This window comes from Zootoca vivipara, chromosome 3 (genome assembly GCF_965207765.1).
Source record: "Zootoca vivipara chromosome 3, rZooViv2.hap1.1, whole genome shotgun sequence".
In the NCBI taxonomy this organism is placed as follows: domain Eukaryota; kingdom Metazoa; phylum Chordata; class Lepidosauria; order Squamata; family Lacertidae; genus Zootoca; species Zootoca vivipara.
Genome location: NC_142586.1, coordinates 108,726,841 through 108,744,141, shown reverse-complemented (window position 1 = coordinate 108,744,141; position 17,301 = coordinate 108,726,841). Strand labels below are relative to the sequence as shown.

The window sequence follows — 17,301 nt, the reverse complement described above, 5'->3', positions numbered from 1 at the left end:
CATGCAATCTACTGGTTTTTTTTTTTCATTTAGCTTCCAGACCAGCCAGCCTTGATAGTGGCAGAACATCCACTAGCAATAGCAATAATAATGCCTCACTCCATGAAGTCAAAGGTATGCTTCCAGGCAAATTGACACATCTGCTTCATTCATCACATTTCCAGGGCAGGGAGGGAGAGAATTCAGGGCATGTTTTCCTTTCCTTTCATCATTTCATTCCTTTTTAGATGAAGCTCTGGAATAAGGTAGGTCACATGTCTGATTTAGGAAAAGTAAATTAATGCAGGACATTGCAGATATTCACCCACCCATATAGTGTAATAGTGTATTTGGATACATTACAATGCCTTGTAGCTCACATAAAATAAAATATGAATAATGCTTTCAAATCCTTTTTTAGCCTGCAAACAAATGTCATATTGGACAGAAAACCAACATTTCTAATATAACAGCAAATTACATTCTGGGCAGAAGACACACAGGCCATTTTTACTAACCATGTTGTAGTAAACTCAATGCCAGGCAAATGTCTTTGAATAAGACCTCTTGAATCAGATGTGAATCAGTATCATTCTTTGGTTTTCTTCAAATGAAAGTGCCACTGCCTACAAATGAAGAATAAATACATGGCTAGTTCTAGAGAGGAATTCATGCTGTTGTGTTGCAAATGAGTAGAACCAAAGGGACAAGTGATACACTCAGCTTTTTCTGGTCCTCTGCTCTGAGACACACCTGACAGGATGGTCTGTTTCATCTTCTGTTGTAAACAGTTGTATGCAAGGGAAAACTGGAAGATTTCTAGCAGTCACTGCCTTTTAAGGGATTATTTAAACTTCATTTAATTCATTTCACTGTATTTCTAGATAGTATTTGCTCAATGGAAAATATGGATAGGTCTTCTAAAATGTTTGTGATTTTCCAGGATAAACAATTCCTTTCAGTAATGCATGATGTAGTTCAGTAGCATTGAAAGTGTATGCTGCTTGTTAATAACACAAAGAGCAGCTTCTAGTTGGTTGATTTGTGTCTGTTTAAGGAAACAATGTGAACTGGCATTTCTTCAACCTTTATTCTGTGCAAAACGGGATGTTTCTGCTCCAAGTCATGACAAACTGATAAAGGCATTTGATGGAATGCATTTTTAAGAAACCTTTCTCAAAGAATATTTCTTGATCAGTCTGAAAATAAATTATTTGCATTCCATCTTTTATATTTTTACCTTTTGCCATATGTCATAAATAGTAGCGGGTGTCAACTTTGTTGCTGAACTTGGTCATATTTAATGTCTGGGATCTCATTTTGTTGAGAAAGATTAAACATTCAGAGTTATTAGGTGGTGGTGGTGTTTAATTGGAAAGATGCCATGTCACATTGAAGAACCTTCATAGGTAAGGCAAGGAAACTTACCTTTATTTCTCATTTGGCTTCCCCATAAGTTTTTGAGTACCTTACAGCAAACGTCTCTTCAATGTGACAAAGGAAAAAATCCAATAATGCATTGTTAATGTTTAAATATAATATAATGTGCATAATAAAGATGACAATACTGTTTATCCCTAAAGCAGGCGCAGTTACTAACCAAAGCAGGCCACAAAGCCACAGCAGTGGAGAATTTAGCCTGCTTCATGAACATGATGCATGGTCCAGCAGCAGCAGCAGTCCCATCCAATATTTGAAAAGCCGTGCCAGGTCTAGCCCCATGCTCCATCCTAAAATGTCAGAAACAATGGATAGACCAAGAACACACAGAATTAAAACTGACTCCCCTGGAAGTGAAGTGGTTACTCTCCAGCAGTTCTTGGAAGAAAGTAATAAAGGTACTTCGGTTGAGGTACGTTGAAAAGCTACTCAATTTAACTTGGCAAAACATAAAGCTGCAAAACTTAGTGCACTTTTTAGGTTGCACAAGAAAATCTGGTGGTGACTTTACATTTGTAAAGGCCAGAATTCAGAATTAAGTTGGTTAGGAAAATTAATTGACACATATAAGTAACATTATGAGACAGGGAAAGAGAAAACGAACCTATTCTGAGAAAAGAGCAAATCTCCTGTAGAGCAAAGTCTTTCAGGAATGAATGAGCTAACTTATAAATTTAAATTATTTTTTTTAAGACAGAGTGTGGGTGCTCCTTCTCTGAACACAAAACTATAAGGTGTGAGTCAATGTTGTTGTTGTTTAGTCATTTAGTTGTGTCCGATTCTTCGTGACCCCAATAGTGAGTCAATACTACTACACAAAAGGCCTACACAAAATTGTTGTTAGGTCTGCTGCAGTCTGTGATCCAAAGAGCAACGGGATGGGTATTTGCAATAATTTTTCCAACACCCGTGTCAGGTTACACTTATCTTCAGACAGTACCATAGCCAAAACAACTCAAAAGTTACACTTTTAATCTCGACTTTTGTGCGTTGCTTATGAAATGCTTTGGACTGTGTCTTAACCACATGCTTTGCACTGAGGAGACAAAGACTAAGAGAAGAGCTATCTGACTATAGCATTTTCACCCACCCATCCCAAAATCTCACATTTCCCATCATGATTGAACTGTGTCCAGCCCATTCGATTTCTGCATCAAGGAAACAAGTGGCTGCATGCTGATGCGAAGTTCTAAAGCATTAAAATATTCTACCTTGGAATAAAATAATGTACTTAAATAATAATGTGATTTCGGTGTTTATTTTTTTAAATTGGATAATTTAATTCTTATCTGTCTGGTCTCACATAAAATAGCCTATTAAAATATAGATAATATGGGTATACAACTAATTTATTGTATTTTCCACCGTTTTGAAACAAACACACTCATTTAATAAACTTTTGGCCTGGTGACTGCCCAAATGCCATGGTCCCTCTGAAATAAGGTGCATTTGTTCTTTAGGTGATTGGTTCTTAAATGAGCCTCAAAAAGGAAAGGCGTTCTTGTTCTTTTCTTACATCTTGGATCTTTTCCAAGGACTCCCAACTGGGAGTTCCAAATCCGGAAGTCCACACAATGATTTCAAGCTTAGGCACTCCTGTACATTATGTTCAGATTGCTAAGGAAGTTTTTTAATCAGTCAGTGAGAAAGTTATGGGATAGATCTGAAAGTGAAATGATCATCATTGGTTGAGCGTTGTTGGAGGAGAAGTGATATTTGCGTAAATGTTAAAATAAATTGAAATATTCACAGAAATAAAAATGTCAAGGTAGGAATGTTTATTTTCAGTAAGTTTATGCATCTAAAATTGAAAAAAGAAATTGTGGCTTTTTCATTATTAAGTAAACTTAGTCTAGAAGCATATTGATAAAACTACTAAACCTGGGTAATACCATATGTATCAACGATTTCCATAATTTTGAACTGCATCATGGTTATGCATGTTTGTGCTGTCGAAGTATGAAGCACTCTCTTGCAAAAACATTAAGAAACAAAGCAGCAGATAATGAATTGACTTATTTGGATATCTATCTTTTGCAGCTCAAGTCCTCAAGCCAAGATAATCTTTTGGATGAAGTAATGAAATTTTTTTCTGAAAATGCTGAATTAGTCGGAAGAGATAAATTAAGAAAACAGTCATCAGGCAGCGGTGGTATTGCCAGATCACAGAGTGTGAAAAACACAATGGAGTTCTCTGATCTAAAGTCAGCTAAACAAGGACACCTTACAATGCCCAGCTCGCGTAGAATGGAAGATGCCAACTTTGCAAACTCTTCAAAAACACTTACAGCAGGCACTAAAGGAAGGGCCAGGTCTGTTAAAGAGAGTGTACAATCACAACGACAATCAAAAGATTGTAATCCTTATGCTACTTTACCTCGTGCAAGCAGTGTGATTTCGACTGCAGAAGGAACTACTCGGAGGACAAGCATCCATGATTTTTTGTCTAAGGACACTAGGCAGCCAGTATCAATTGATCCAACTCCACCTACAGGTGACAGAAGCGTCCCATCAGCTTCTAGTGAGTACAATCTCCAACAACCCTCCTCTGTTTTTCATTATATCCCTTTTCCTTCAGTTACCTCGTCAGAAAATGACTTAGGTAGGATAGCTATGCTAGATAATTCTACATGTAAATCAGAAAAGCCTAGGAGTTCAAGAACAGGCAAGACAAATTTTATTACTAAAACATTTTCTTGTAGTAATGTGTACAATGAGAAAATGGGCACATCAACGAGCATTATAGGTAAGTTTTCTGCAGTCCGTTTGTCCAGGCCATTTTTGGCACTCAACACCGAATTAGTCAGCAATGTTAGTGGACCGCCCCAAATGCCTGTATCGAAGACAACTGATAGGACATTTGATTCATCTGTGAAATCTCCACAGAATGATCACAATCTACCTTCTGAGAATCAGAAATCATCTGATCTCAGAAATGTAGAGATGAATCAGAATAGTGGTGAATCTACACCACTTACCCATTCAAATGCTCGTGATAGTAAAATACCATCACCTGTTTCTGAAGATCCTCAGACTGTTTGGTATGAATATGGTTGTGTATGATAAACATATATAATATTAAGTAAATCTCTGCTACACATTGTGGATATTCTTGTTAATGTTAATAGGTTTAGACTATATTTAAATTTACTAGCCATGATAGTAACTAGGTGTACATAGTTTTTCTCTGAATGGAGATGGAGAATTCACCTTATCCCCTTAGCATGTGAATGAATGTACAATTGTAACCATGCCAAAGCTTGCATGAAACATTAACTGCACTGTATAATTTCTGCATGCCTTTTAAAAGCCTTAATAATAAAAGCTAACTGTATTTTATTTTCTATTTGTTATAAATGTTTTATTTTCTATACATTACTGGATGCATGCTAACCAGTTGCATGGTGCTGTGCCAGAAACAGCACAAAAAAACAGGTAACTTTCAGCAACAGTACATTGTTTTTCTTCCTTTCAGAGTCCACATTATCATGTAGATTATACATTTTGGACTCAATCCAACTAAAGCTGGTTGTGACTAATGTAAAATTAATGGAACAACTCGGTTGTAACTGACTCAAGTCTCATTGCCTAGTGGCTTACAGATCAGTTCCATGCATGTTTACTTGGAAGTAAGCCCCACTTTTGACTTAACTTCCTAGTAGGTGTGTTTGGAATTACAGTACAGTACATCTTATCTTTCACAAGCTTTAGCTGGATTGGGGCCTTTTTGTATCAGTGTCCTTTCCCTGTTTTGCTGGTGAAAAAATGTGGAGGCCCATCTGCATCTCTAGTTTTTTACTTTGGACATATACAAATTCTACTTAATAAATGAGTCATTCTCAAAATAGTGACTATAGTTTGCACACTAAATGTGTACTACTGTTCATGCTGATAAAGCATCAAGGTTTGGAAGGCTAAACAGTGGGCCCTTTCTGTTTAATGATAGATACATAACTAAATGTAGTTTCGTTGGAAAAGTTGACCCTCTTCATCTTTCCCTTTTATGTGCTTTTCCTGTCCCATGCTTGATGTATTTACATGGTCATGGTGTTGTCTTGTTGCTAGAGCTTTATCTGAATCTTTATTATATAGCTTTTAATGGATTTTTACAGTGTATTAAAATAAAAAATAAACTGGTATTATGGTATTCTTATTTTCTGTTCAGGGATGTGATAGTTAATTAGAGAATGATGCACAACATGTTTTTTAAATTGGCTTGATGGTCCAAAATGCTGCTTTAGACATGTCCAAGGTCTTCGGTTGACAACTTTCTTTGAGAAAGTAGAATTCCATGCCATAGAAAAAGTTGGGTTTAAAGAACCCTAATTTTATTTTATTTTTCCTTCTTTTTTGCCCTTCCCCAAGATGCTTCATTTTCTAAAATAGTAAGCAATACAGCCTGTGGGTCAGGGAGCTTCTGGGTTCTCCAGGTAGGGTGGAGAATAACTCCCATGTGAAATCCTGAAGAGCTGCTGCTAATCAGTACAGGCAGCAATGATCTAGATCAGGCACCCCCCAACTCTGCCCTCCAGATGTTCTGGGACTACAACTCCCATGATCCCTAGCTAACAGAACCAATGGTCAGGGATGGTGGGAATTGTAATCCCAAAACATCTGGAGGGCAGAGTTTGGGGATGCCTGAGCTAGATGGATCATTGGACTGGCTTTGTGCAAGACAGCTTCCTATATTGATTAACTGTTCAAGAAATACAAGCTTAAAGACATTTTGGACTGCAGAACTACTTGAGAGTCTTATGACCAGAACATGGTGCATCTAAACTAATTTTCATAGTTGCAATAAACCTTAATGGAACATGAGCTTGTTTGAAAGCAAAGAGTTATTGTGGGTTAAATTCCAAAATCGTTCAGTGAATAAGAATCCACAGGTACTTCAGGTAAAAGCATGGGCTACTTTTCAGCATGCTTTAAGCTTGGGCACAACTATTTGGAATTTCTTCTTCTTTGAACAGCAGGAACACCCCCTATGCCACATCACACAATCCATTTCTGAGAGTTCCCTCACCTTCAGTAGTGATTTGCCATGAAAATAAGCACGAAGCCCCTTTGCATGCACAAAACTTAGTTTTATAGTTCTTTGGATCCTCAATATGCATCTGTTTGTTTTTAGGAAAGTATAAGTTATTATAATAAGTGAGATGTGTTTAAAACTTACATTAGGAAAAATAAGTTTCGAGGAAAATGAAAAACGCCTTTCTTAATTTTGATTGGGAGCCTATTTGGAGACTGAAGATTGCTACTTTACTCCCAGGAGCAGCAAAATCAGAATGCTACAGGAAGAACTCACTTAGTTCTTAGCTATCTGGCCATCCCCAGGGACCAAAGGACTTGCTTTTTTGTCCCCATCTTAAAAAGACAAGAGGAACAAATAACAAAATCACAAACTTAAGTATTTTATGCCAGCTACTTTAATTCCATTTTGTCTTAATTATTTACATTTGTGATACATGAAGAATTCAGTGATGTTTGAGGAAGAGTCAGGAAAAAAATGTCCTCATATAGAAAACTTTTCTAAAAAATCTTGTCACAACTGACAAATGCTGGCTGATAACTTCTTGCTTCTTCTTTGTGGTCTCTCTGCAGTCCAATATATAGGGTGTGTGCCAGTAAGTGCGAATTCAGTACCAATTAGGGCTAGCTGATAAATGTTTTGGTCAGAAACCGGCCCATTGCCCTGACGGTGTAGAATTCAAGGGGCTTGGCCACTCTCCGCTCAGTACCTTCCTGACTGCTCCAGCACTGGTATCTGTAAGAATTTGTTTTGCTTTTTTCCCCTGAGGGAAAGTATGAACTAAGCCTGCCTTCTGTTTTTCTTTAATTCTATATTCAGCTCTTTTCTTCAGTGCTGTTCTGTCTTCAGTTTTGCATTTGATGTGGTTTTGTTTGTATGCCCCTAAAGGTGCTTTCACTGCATCCAAGCAGATGCTTGTAGTGCAGAGGGCAACTTTTCTGATTTATTTATTTTTATAGCAGTAGGACATCCCCAACTGTTTAGTGTTGGGCAGAACCTCTGCCTTGGTGAGGTTCCTTTGGTAACACTCCACCAGGCAGGTGTGTCAAAATCACTTGTCCCAGCTCTGAGCAACATTGTGAGGACAGGCTATTTTGGCAACACAACCTGATGTCTAAGTCCCAAAACCCACACAGACAACATGACACTGTTCTGTCCATAGTCTTACTGATGGGCAAGTCTGATCTTGCAGGCCAGGGAGCAGTTACTGGCATTGTGCTTCTCTCACCTAACTTAACTGTGACATCATTCTCTTTTTATAAGTGGACCCACTTGGTTTGATGGGACTTACTTCCTAGTAGGTGTGTTTAGTGACAAAGGAATTATATAGTTGATTCAGTACATGGGCCTTTTAAAATTGCATGATTGACCCTGAGTCAAAGAATTAAACACAGGTCCAGCATCCCAAGAGAAGCATGATTGATTGTTCTGTGAATTGGGACAGTTGTTTTGCTTGCAAGGAAAGGCTTGCTTGAAGACTTGCTTTTCTAAGCCAATAGCTAATTTCAGATAATTTGATTTTGCATGTTCCATTTTATTGCATGCAAGGATAATTTGCTGCTTTACAGACTTTATTGGTAGGATGCATAAATCAAATGCACATGTTTTGCTGCACAGTTCCATAAATGTTCTAGTTATTGCAGTCTATTGACAGAATAAAGTTGTAGAGCCTCGAGTTGTGTTCCTACCTTCCCTTTTTGTTCCTCTCCATTTTTGTGAAATTTTGGTCAGTAGTGCCTAACAATATATGTTGCAACATGAGGTAATTTCCTCCCCTGCTGAACAAGTAACACAAAATGCTTTTCTTCTGCAGATGTGGAAGCTAAACCAGAAAACAGAAATTCAAAAAGCAGGTCTAGGGAGCAACAAAGCTCCTAATTCTATTACCCCCACTACATGAGATGTGGGCCAAGTGGTGAGTTTTCTGCCCAACATGTAAATGAGATTGCTTTCATTTACAGAGGAGTAAAAAACTAACATTTATAAATGAAAACAAGTTCCATTTGCATTAACAGTTGTCAGTACCGCTTGCATTAAATGGCTCACTATCTTGCTTACTGTATTCAAGCTAAGCTAGCATGTGACACTTAATTTATCTACCCAGGCAAGGAGTGTCCAATCTTCTAAATCCACCTTGCTTTTCTCATATATGTCTCCAATAATAAATCACAGTGTATAGTAGCAAGTCACTATCCAAAAAATGGCATTGCGTTGTTCATTTGGGGACTCCTGTACCAGTGTAACCTTTATGCTAACTGCCTCTGAAGAGCCAGCTGTATTATACTGCATATAAGTTGGTCATTTTCTCAAGCATATCCATTTTGAGGCTACAATAGTACCCAGTTTAGAATGTGATATATGATCAGAGCTATACATACTCCATAGAAACAGATTTTTTAAATTACACTCAGAATCATTGCGCTTAATTTGTTCGCAGAATTCAGAACCACAAAACTTAAACTAAGTTTTGTGGTTCTGGATTCTGCGAATTAAACAAATTAAGCACAATGATTCTTATTTTATTTAACTGTCATTTTTTTTACTATTTTGGATGATTTATTTCAGTTAATGTTGAGGGCACAGAAGTATCCATGACCTTTTGTGTACATTGGGAATGCTGTTCAGCCCCCACCCCTCCAGCTCCTGAAAAACTTGTTTTCAAGCATATCTTTGCAGTCCTAAGGACTTGAAACCCTATCTTTTTAAAAAAAATCCATGAATTATTATAAAACTTGAGTTCTACCCCAAGTAGCACCACTTGTGCTTTCTTCTCTGTCAATCACTGAGACTTCCAGCATATGCACAGCCCTGTATAGCAGTGGTCCTCAACCTTGGGCCTCCAGATGTTTTTGGGCTACAACTCCAATGATCCCTAGCTAGCAGGATTAGTGGTCAGGGATGATGGGAATTGTAGTCTCAAAACATCTGGAGGCCCAAGGTTGAGGACCACTGCTGTATAGTATACATGTAAAAGCATAGCTACAGGAATTGAAAGGCTGCAGTCCTATACACATTTACATGGGAGGAAATCCCATTGAAAATAATGGCACTTGTTTCTGGGTAATCATGTATAGGATTGCAGTTATAACAGTGGTGCCCAGATGCCATTATATAATATTTTACTCTTGGCATTCTCTCTCCCTTCTTCTTAATCATTGCTTAAACCATTTCTATTGTGTCCTCCTAGTTCTTGTAGTCTGTTTACTTTTTTATATTCTCTTTTATATCTTTTAAAGCTTTTCTTACGTTTACTTCTCTTTCTACTTTTCACTTGAACACAGAGAGAAAAGTGTCCTTCAGTATCTCAGTGTGAAGCCTTTATTACTGAAGTAACAAGGCATCCGGCTATAGGAATCATGTTGTGTTTTTAAAAAATAGTTGAAAGTTTTTACAGGCCTACATGAATAGAACAATCAAGAAATAAGCATCTTCTTTCCTTGAATCAAGGAGCTGTGCTGGTGTCTCCTGCTGAATTTTTTTAAAGAAGGAATTTATTGCACATTGCACTGTTAAGATCTACTGAATAAAGGACAGCTTTAACCTCTCTAACGACCAAGGGTTGTGTATGGCCTCAAGAATTGCTCCAGGAACTCAATTGCTTTTTTTCTTCATTCCTTTATGAACCCATCACCAACTGCTTACTGCTTCTGCTAATAATTAGCAATATTTAGTTCTGTAAATCTGAAAGGGGAGAAGGCTGTAGTATATTGTGGGATTTGTTGTAAATACAGGTACAAAAACGAACCCCTCAAGCTTATTTTATTGGTTTGCATAATTTGCATGATGTTGCTCTTTGTAAAATGAGACTGCTGGTTATTTTGCTGCAAATGGAAAGACAAAATTGTTTAGGTACAGTACCTGAAAACATAGCTAAACACTTTAACCCACACTCTACATGAATTCTTTTGTTCAATGAGTTTGCAAGGCAACAAGTTATTTTGCAAAACAATACAATTAGGGTGGGGTGGGGTGGGGGCAGGGAAACGATGGAATTAATATTCCTGGAACTTTCTATGTCCAATAAAACAATCTCTGTTTTCAACAAATACAAATTTTGGAACAAAACTCTCTTTAAGTTAAGTATTTTGTATTTTTACTTGTGTTTTTAAATTTGTGATTTTGTTAGCTTATTATGGTTTAGGAGGAAGCTTTATGGGGGAAGACCAAGGTAAACAAGGTTCTGATAAGCATTTTGAAGCCATTCCTTTTATTAAGGCTCTTACTAATATTTCAACCTTTTTGTTCCTTATAATTGTATATGAATTAAGATTTATTAATGCTGTTGGTACTTTAAAAATATTTGTTGTATGCATTTGTCTTAAAACTCTTGCAAAGAGCACAGGAAAATAGATTTGGTTAATCCTGGGAAATGTACATGAAATTATCCTGGTTTATATTAAATTTCAAAGGTTTATTTTCTTACAAGTCACTAAATGTATTAATATTTCCATGACAATATACCACATTTTAACCATTTAACCTCATTGGGGTTCATTCAACCTTGCTAATATTTATGCACATGAGCATCCTTAAACCCTCACCACGCTTCATTTTTATTTCAGCCAAACTATTTGCAAGGAGTTGTACTATGTCTAAAAGCTCAGCCCTTGCTAATCTGGGGCCCACCAGATGTTTTGGTCTACAACTCCTATCAGTCCCAGCCAACATGGCTGCTGGCTGGGTCTGCTTCATCTCAGGGTCGTGGGTTCGAGCCCCATGTTGGGCAGAATTTTCCTGCTTTGCAGGGGGTTGGACTAGATGACCCTCGTGGTCCCTTCCAGCTCTAACAATTCTATGATTCTATGGAGCATTGCTGGGACCACACCCCCTATGTTAATATCAAAACCATTTTTTTAAAGAAAGCATTTTGTACAGCGTTGCAAACTTTTATTGCAGCCATCAGGCTACTTGCAAATGATTACTAATGTTATTTGTAATGTAATAATAGGTCCTGTCTCCCCCACTGACAAATGAAACAGCAAGGTGCAAATGAAACACAGCAGGGGCCAGATAGGCAGAGCAGCTCACCATTCCAGTCCTGTCCTGAGAGCAACAACATTCAGAATCCTCCCATGGATGTGTCAAGCATGTTTCTGAACAGCAAGCATGTAACTGGATGAAGCCACACACACACACACACACACACACACACACACACACACACACACACACACACCAAGTAGGACATCTAATGTCCAGGCTTTTTATTTTGTTCTGTGCGGTTTTAATCTTATGGCTTAATTTTGGTTCAGGCTGCGCATCTTTCAACCCTGGAGGGGAAGCGTATTATAATTACTTGTAATAAATAATAATAAATTACAGGCAGCATACAGCTAGTGTGTGTGGAGAGTCTCTTCAGCAGCAGCCTAAAAGTTGTATGTACAGTACTTCCTACCCTCTGCATGGGATGGTAGGATTGTAGCCCTAAAAGGTAATTTCTGAGTCCATGGCCTTTCAAATATTACCATGCACCCTTGACTATGATTTTGTCAGAATAAAATTAAAATAAAATGAGTGAACGGTAAGCTCCCCTTGATTGTCATAAGGGGAAAACAGGAGAGGACGGATACTAGGCATATGAAAATCACATAAAACACATCAGTAATTTTGTTCAGTAGCAGGTTATGCCACCCTGTCTTGTGTCACCAGTCTCTTCCCCTTTGAAGATATGGGATCTTTTAAAAGGATGATTTTAATATCTGGGAACACTGATGTTTCTAAATGTGGGTGTACATGAAGATGGTGATTAGCTAGCATTGTAGATCAGCTTGTTTTTTTTATGAACTGATCCTAAGCTTCTGTTGCTTTGTTTAGACTCTCAAGCTTTTGGGAACAATCGTACATTTTGTCATGCATTTACCAACCCGCTGTTTGACCATACCTATTTTCTTAAGATTTGCACCTTTTTGAGCTTTGCACTTGTTTCCTATTCCTGTGTGCTTTGGCTTAATGATTTGTTTCACGTGCACTCTACCTTTCTACAGGCAATTATATCAGCTAGAGACTGACTATCATCTACCTGGAACTTCTCTTGTGCATGCAGGCCTCCCTTGAAGTCAAAGGGAGTTGCGCAAGAGTGTTGCTTTATTTTCACAACACTTGCACAGGCAAAGTGAACGCAAGATCATGCCTTTTATGATTTACCTATTTTGGCAATAGGCTGGAGTTAGCACTATGTGTAAGGTTTTGTTGGTGGTTGTTTTTGTTTTTGTTTTAAATAGCATAATTCAAAGTTTTAGACCGGAATACAATCTTCCCTTAACAAAACTTATTTCATTGATATTTTGCAGAGGAAGAGGCTCATGAGCTGCAAGCATTTTGCTTCTCTCGCTCTTTCTCAACAAGCCTAGTAATTTGTTTTGTATAAAGCCAGATGGTTTTCTGCTAACAGCTTAACAGAAAACAGTGCCTGGATTTTATGCAGAACCAAAGCCCTGTATATTTTTAGCTTCCCTTTCCAGAGCACATTGAGGAGTATAACCTGGCTCCCTGATCTCTCTAGACTCCACCACTTATGAATCTGAAAGAAAATTGAAATGGTCCTCCCACTTCATCTCAATTTTCATTGCAGTCTACCCCATTTCTAAAAATAATTAACTTTTAAAAAAACTTTATAAAGTCTGTGACAGTGTCAGAAATTAATGTGTCACTTCATCTGTTTAAATCCCAGCACCTTTAAAACTAAATGCAAGGGCTTTTTCACCGCACAAGACAATATCCAGCAGCTGGAAAGTGGAAGCTGGAAATGTGTTGTAATACAATGAAATGTTTTAATTTCCGCTCTGCTGCTGCAGTTGCCAAGGCTACAATCGCCTTTTCCAGAATGCATTGTTTCTTAAAATGTTTTGTGTTCTGAGAGACTGAGCAGCTCCAGCAATAGTGTGAACTGTTGTGTGTATGTGTGAGTATGTGTGTGTAGCTCAAGCATTGTTAAGAATGGAACTGCCTTAAAAGGAGGGAGCGCCTGGGTGCGACACAAACTGTTTAAACACTGTTTTACAGAAGCTGTTATTTAAAGCTGTAGTTTTCCTTTCTTATACCTATTAAGGAGTTTTGTAATGTTTGCCATTGTACACTACTTAATTATGTTATTAAAATTCCAAGCCAAATAACTCAACTTTCCCTCTCTCTTTATTCGCCTTTTTCAAAGATGCTTTTATTTGGTCCTTCCTGAGTCTAAAGTTAAATTAATAAGGACTCTGTATCTCGAAAATGATAATAAAATCATTTTTGTTGCTTATAGCCACCACCCATCATACCTGAGTGGCAAACAATTAAGTCAAATGTGGTTGTATTTGGAATTGGGTAAATTGTACTGGTTGCCACAAAGAGTGAATATTTTAGGTACTGTATCAGAGACATTTTATATTTCAAACATGTGGCCTTACCACCGAATCACAGCCACTCACTGATGTTGCTGGAAATAACACTGGTCACATCCACACTACAAACTTGAAGCACTCCTTTACCACTTTACCAGCCATAGCTTACCCACCCAACCTCTGCCTCCCAAGAATCCTAGGGTCTGTGTTTAAGGCTTATTAAGAGTGCTGACAAAGCTTTGAGAGGGGTACACTACAGTTCACAAGATTCTTTGGGGGGGATAGCCATGACTGTATAAGTGTGCTTTAAAAGTGTGGAGTGGATGTGACCATTATCAAATACATCATGAAACCGGTAGTAACTACCCAACTAAAGATAAACTATAATTTTGAAAAACACACTACAAATGAAATTAACGGATAGCTAGCATCTTTAAATTTTCATGACATCATTGATTTTACATATAAAATGGTGGTATAAAGCTACTTGTCACTTTCGTCAAAATGTACAATTGTAGGCTCATGTCCTGTGGACTTCAGAAATCTTAGAAAGTCATCTGGATGTAGTCCCATAGTTGCTGCATTTGTCATTGGGTGAAAATACAACATGTCGTGGCCTCCTTCCAGAAAGCCAGAATCCAGCACAAACTTCACATCTCCCTGGTCACAGAAAAGAGCTAGGGGCGTTGCACACCCCTGGCCAACTTTCAGCTTATCAAGCATGGCCGCTTCGTCAGCAAAACGAAGATTCCCGCTTCCGACACCTAGTTTCTTTGCCAAGTCATTTAAATTGATTTGCCTGTTGTGCAGGACCGTCACCAGCCAGAACCCTTTTTTCTTCTTATCTTTAAGGAAAAGGTTTTTGCTGTGTGCTCCTTTCAGATGCTGGACGTAAGGCATCATTTCTTCAACTGTGAACACCTAAAAGAGATCATTGAAAGAGTTTGATTATTCCTTGCATTGGCTGAGCTTTCTAAATAACACATAAGCCACAATTCACAGAATGACTCCTGTGCAAACCCCAATGCAATGACTGCAAAAATCTTGCTCATTTCAACACAGTGCATACAGGAGAACTCCCAAGTGGAATGTTTCCTATACAGGAACAGGGCTGACTAGGTATGTGGCAGCAAAGTTGGCATCTGGGTGTATGTGGCAGCAAAGTTGGCATCTGGGCAACTTTGCTGCCACATACACCCGGACAACACCATTACTGGCCCCAACAACACCCAACATACCATCTTAGGACTATTTAATTGCTCATCTTCTAACATTGTGTATATGCCATCAAATGCCAACAGTGCCCTTCAGCTCTCTATATTGGACAAACAGGCCAAACCCTACGCCAAAGGATAAATGGACATAAATCTGACATCAGGAACCACAAGACAGAGAAACCAGTAGGAGAACACTTCAATCTCCCAGGACATTCTATACAAGATCTCAAAGCAGCTGTCTTACTACAAAAGAATTTCAGAAATAGACTGGAAAGAGAAGTTGCTGAATTGGAACTCATTACCAAGCTTAAAACCATGGAGCCACCTGGGATGAACAAAGACATAGGATTCTTATCTCATTATGCATGATCAAGCTTTCTTTAGCGCCTCAGCCCTTGCTTTTTCCCCGCAGGACCAATTGCAGTCATCAGCAGTCGTTAACAGCCATCTACAGGTTTACCACTCCCATCGGCCCAACACCCATTCCCACCCACACCCACCTCCCTCTGTATATACATAAGGGTCTGACTCTTCTGTTTCAAGTGTATCCGAAGAAGTGTGCATGCACACGAAAGCTCATACCAAAATAAAAACTTAGTTGGTCTTTAAGCTGCTACTGACGGAATTTTTTTATTTTGCTTTGACTCAGACCAACACGGCTACCTACCTGTAACTATAAATTACCCTGTTCTATTATCTCTTTATCTCAGACTATGGGTTGCTTGATTTTTCCTCATGTGATGGCAAAGGTGTTATAATGCAATTTTCACATGAGTAAAATACTTCCTATCACACTCATATCTTCAACCTGGTTGGCCCTTGTGAGAACAGGTTTGCCAGGTTAGATAGGCCATAGGCCTGATCCAGCAGGCTATTACGATCTTAACTAATATTAAGGCTGAAGTAACAACACTTGCCTGAGAGTAAACCCTATTGAACTCAGTGCAGTTTACTTTGGGGTAGAACATGCATCCCCACCCCTCCCCACCCCTTCTCTACATAAGTGCCTGGAAACTTCCATTTCACTGTATCTGAAGAAGTGTGCATGCACACGAAAGCTCATACCAAAATAAAAACTTAGTTGGTCTTTAAGGTGCTACTGAAGGAATTTTTTTATTTTGATAGGATTGCATCAGTAAGTGTAACATAACTAATTGTACTATTTCTCCCCTGACAACAAAACACAAAATCACTTTTACCCTACTGAATTCCTAGTTTGTTCTTGTTAAAGGAATAATAATAATAATAGTAATAGCAGCTGTCACATTAGAAATTAAGCCCCTCTGAGCGTGTCCAGAGTGCCATTCTCTTTCCCAAGGCCATGATGACTTAAAGCTGTTTCTTTTATTGTTTGTCATTATAAGACTTGCTATCCAAATGTGGCTACACTGGTTTTATTGCTTTGGAGCTGTAAACTTGATATTGGAAAGTATTGTAAGAAAAACGCTGGGAGCAGGGCATCCGCATCAGACTGTAGTCATAGCCTGCTGGATCTCGCCAAGACCCATCTGGTCCAGAATCCTGCTCTCATTGGCCAACCAAATGTGGGAAACAACAGCACTTTCCCCGCCCTTGGTTTCCAGCAACTGGTATTCAGAAGCATTTCTGCCTCTGATCTTGGAGGCAGGGCATAGCTATCCTGGTTAACAGCCATTGTTAGCCGCCGCCTCCATGGATTTCTCCAATCCTCTCTTAAATCTATCCAGGTTACTGCTGGCCCTCGCTGCCTCCTGCGGGAGTGAGTTCCGTATAGTTAAAACTATGCGTTGCGTGAAGTTGTCCTTTCATCTGTCCTGGATCATCCAACATTCAGCTTCGTTGGGTGCCCACTCGTCCTAGCGCTATGAAACAGGGAGAAAAGTACCGATTTTCTCCACGCCTCTCTTCCAAACACCCGCTTTTGGACAGGGCGTAGAAGCAGTAGGGGGCTGCTAATCTGAGCCAGCCACGTGGCAACTGCTCTTCCCCCTCCACGTGCGCCCGCGATCCGCGCACTCCCCTCACCTCGGGGTGCTGCACGGCGAGCGTTTGGATGCCCAGGCCGTGCAGGTGATCCTCTAGCGCCTTCCGAAGTGCCCCCTCCGCTTGCGGCTGCCCAGCCATGGCTGATCCTTCGCACTCGCTTCGGGCCTTTGGGAGATGGGGACCGTCAGCTGATCGAGCGACGCGCTGCGGGAAAGGAGGCGCCGCCTTTCCGCTTGGGCCAAGCAGAGGGGACGTCTTCCGGCAGCCAGAAAGAAACGAGGGATCGCTTTCATCCGCTTTACAAATGAAAGTGTGGGGTTCGATTTCCGAATCTACTCGCGTTTACTCG

The 17,301-nt window shown here is 39.2% G+C and overlaps 2 protein-coding genes across 7 annotated transcripts in view; one reads left to right on the top strand and one right to left on the bottom strand.

Moving 5' to 3' along the window:
• The window catches only part of CCDC88A (coiled-coil and HOOK domain protein 88A), a 90,630-nt gene extending 77,065 nt beyond the window's left edge, over positions 1–13,565 (top strand). For 2 of the 6 annotated variants that reach the window (XM_088667424.1, XM_035110946.3), the window contains 3 exons: positions 34–114; positions 1,563–1,831; positions 3,460–4,758. In XM_088667424.1, coding sequence (XP_088523550.1) covers positions 34–114; positions 1,563–1,831; positions 3,460–4,482 — 1,373 coding nt within the window. In that variant the 3' untranslated portion in view covers positions 4,483–4,758. Of the gene's footprint in view, positions 1–33; positions 115–1,562; positions 1,832–3,459; positions 4,759–8,261; positions 8,364–9,729 lie in introns of those variants that run through there. The other 4 variants (XM_035110947.3, XM_035110948.3, XM_060273137.2 and 1 more) reach the window with 4 other exon arrangements.
• Positions 13,566–14,183: 618 nt separating this feature from the next.
• LOC118083008 (prolyl-tRNA synthetase associated domain-containing protein 1) lies at positions 14,184–17,185 on the bottom strand. The gene is made up of 2 exons (XM_035110951.3): positions 16,992–17,185; positions 14,184–14,691 (listed from the first exon to the last, which is right to left on the bottom strand). The coding sequence occupies exons 1-2, from the start codon at positions 17,088–17,090 to the stop codon at positions 14,254–14,256; spliced, it is 537 nt and encodes a 178-aa protein (XP_034966842.2). The 5' UTR covers positions 17,091–17,185; the 3' UTR covers positions 14,184–14,253.
• Between the last annotated feature and the right edge of the window lie 116 nt (positions 17,186–17,301).

Bases quoted from the DNA above. Each gene is read 5' to 3' on its own strand.
- LOC118083008 (XM_035110951.3), bottom strand. From the start codon at position 17,090: ATGGCTGGGCAGCCGCAAGCGGAGGGGGCACTTCGGAAGGCGCTAGAG. The intron at 14,692-16,991 runs GTGAGGGGAGTG...GATCTCTTTTAG, and splicing joins TCGCCGTGCAGCACCCCGAG to GTGTTCACAGTTGAAGAAAT.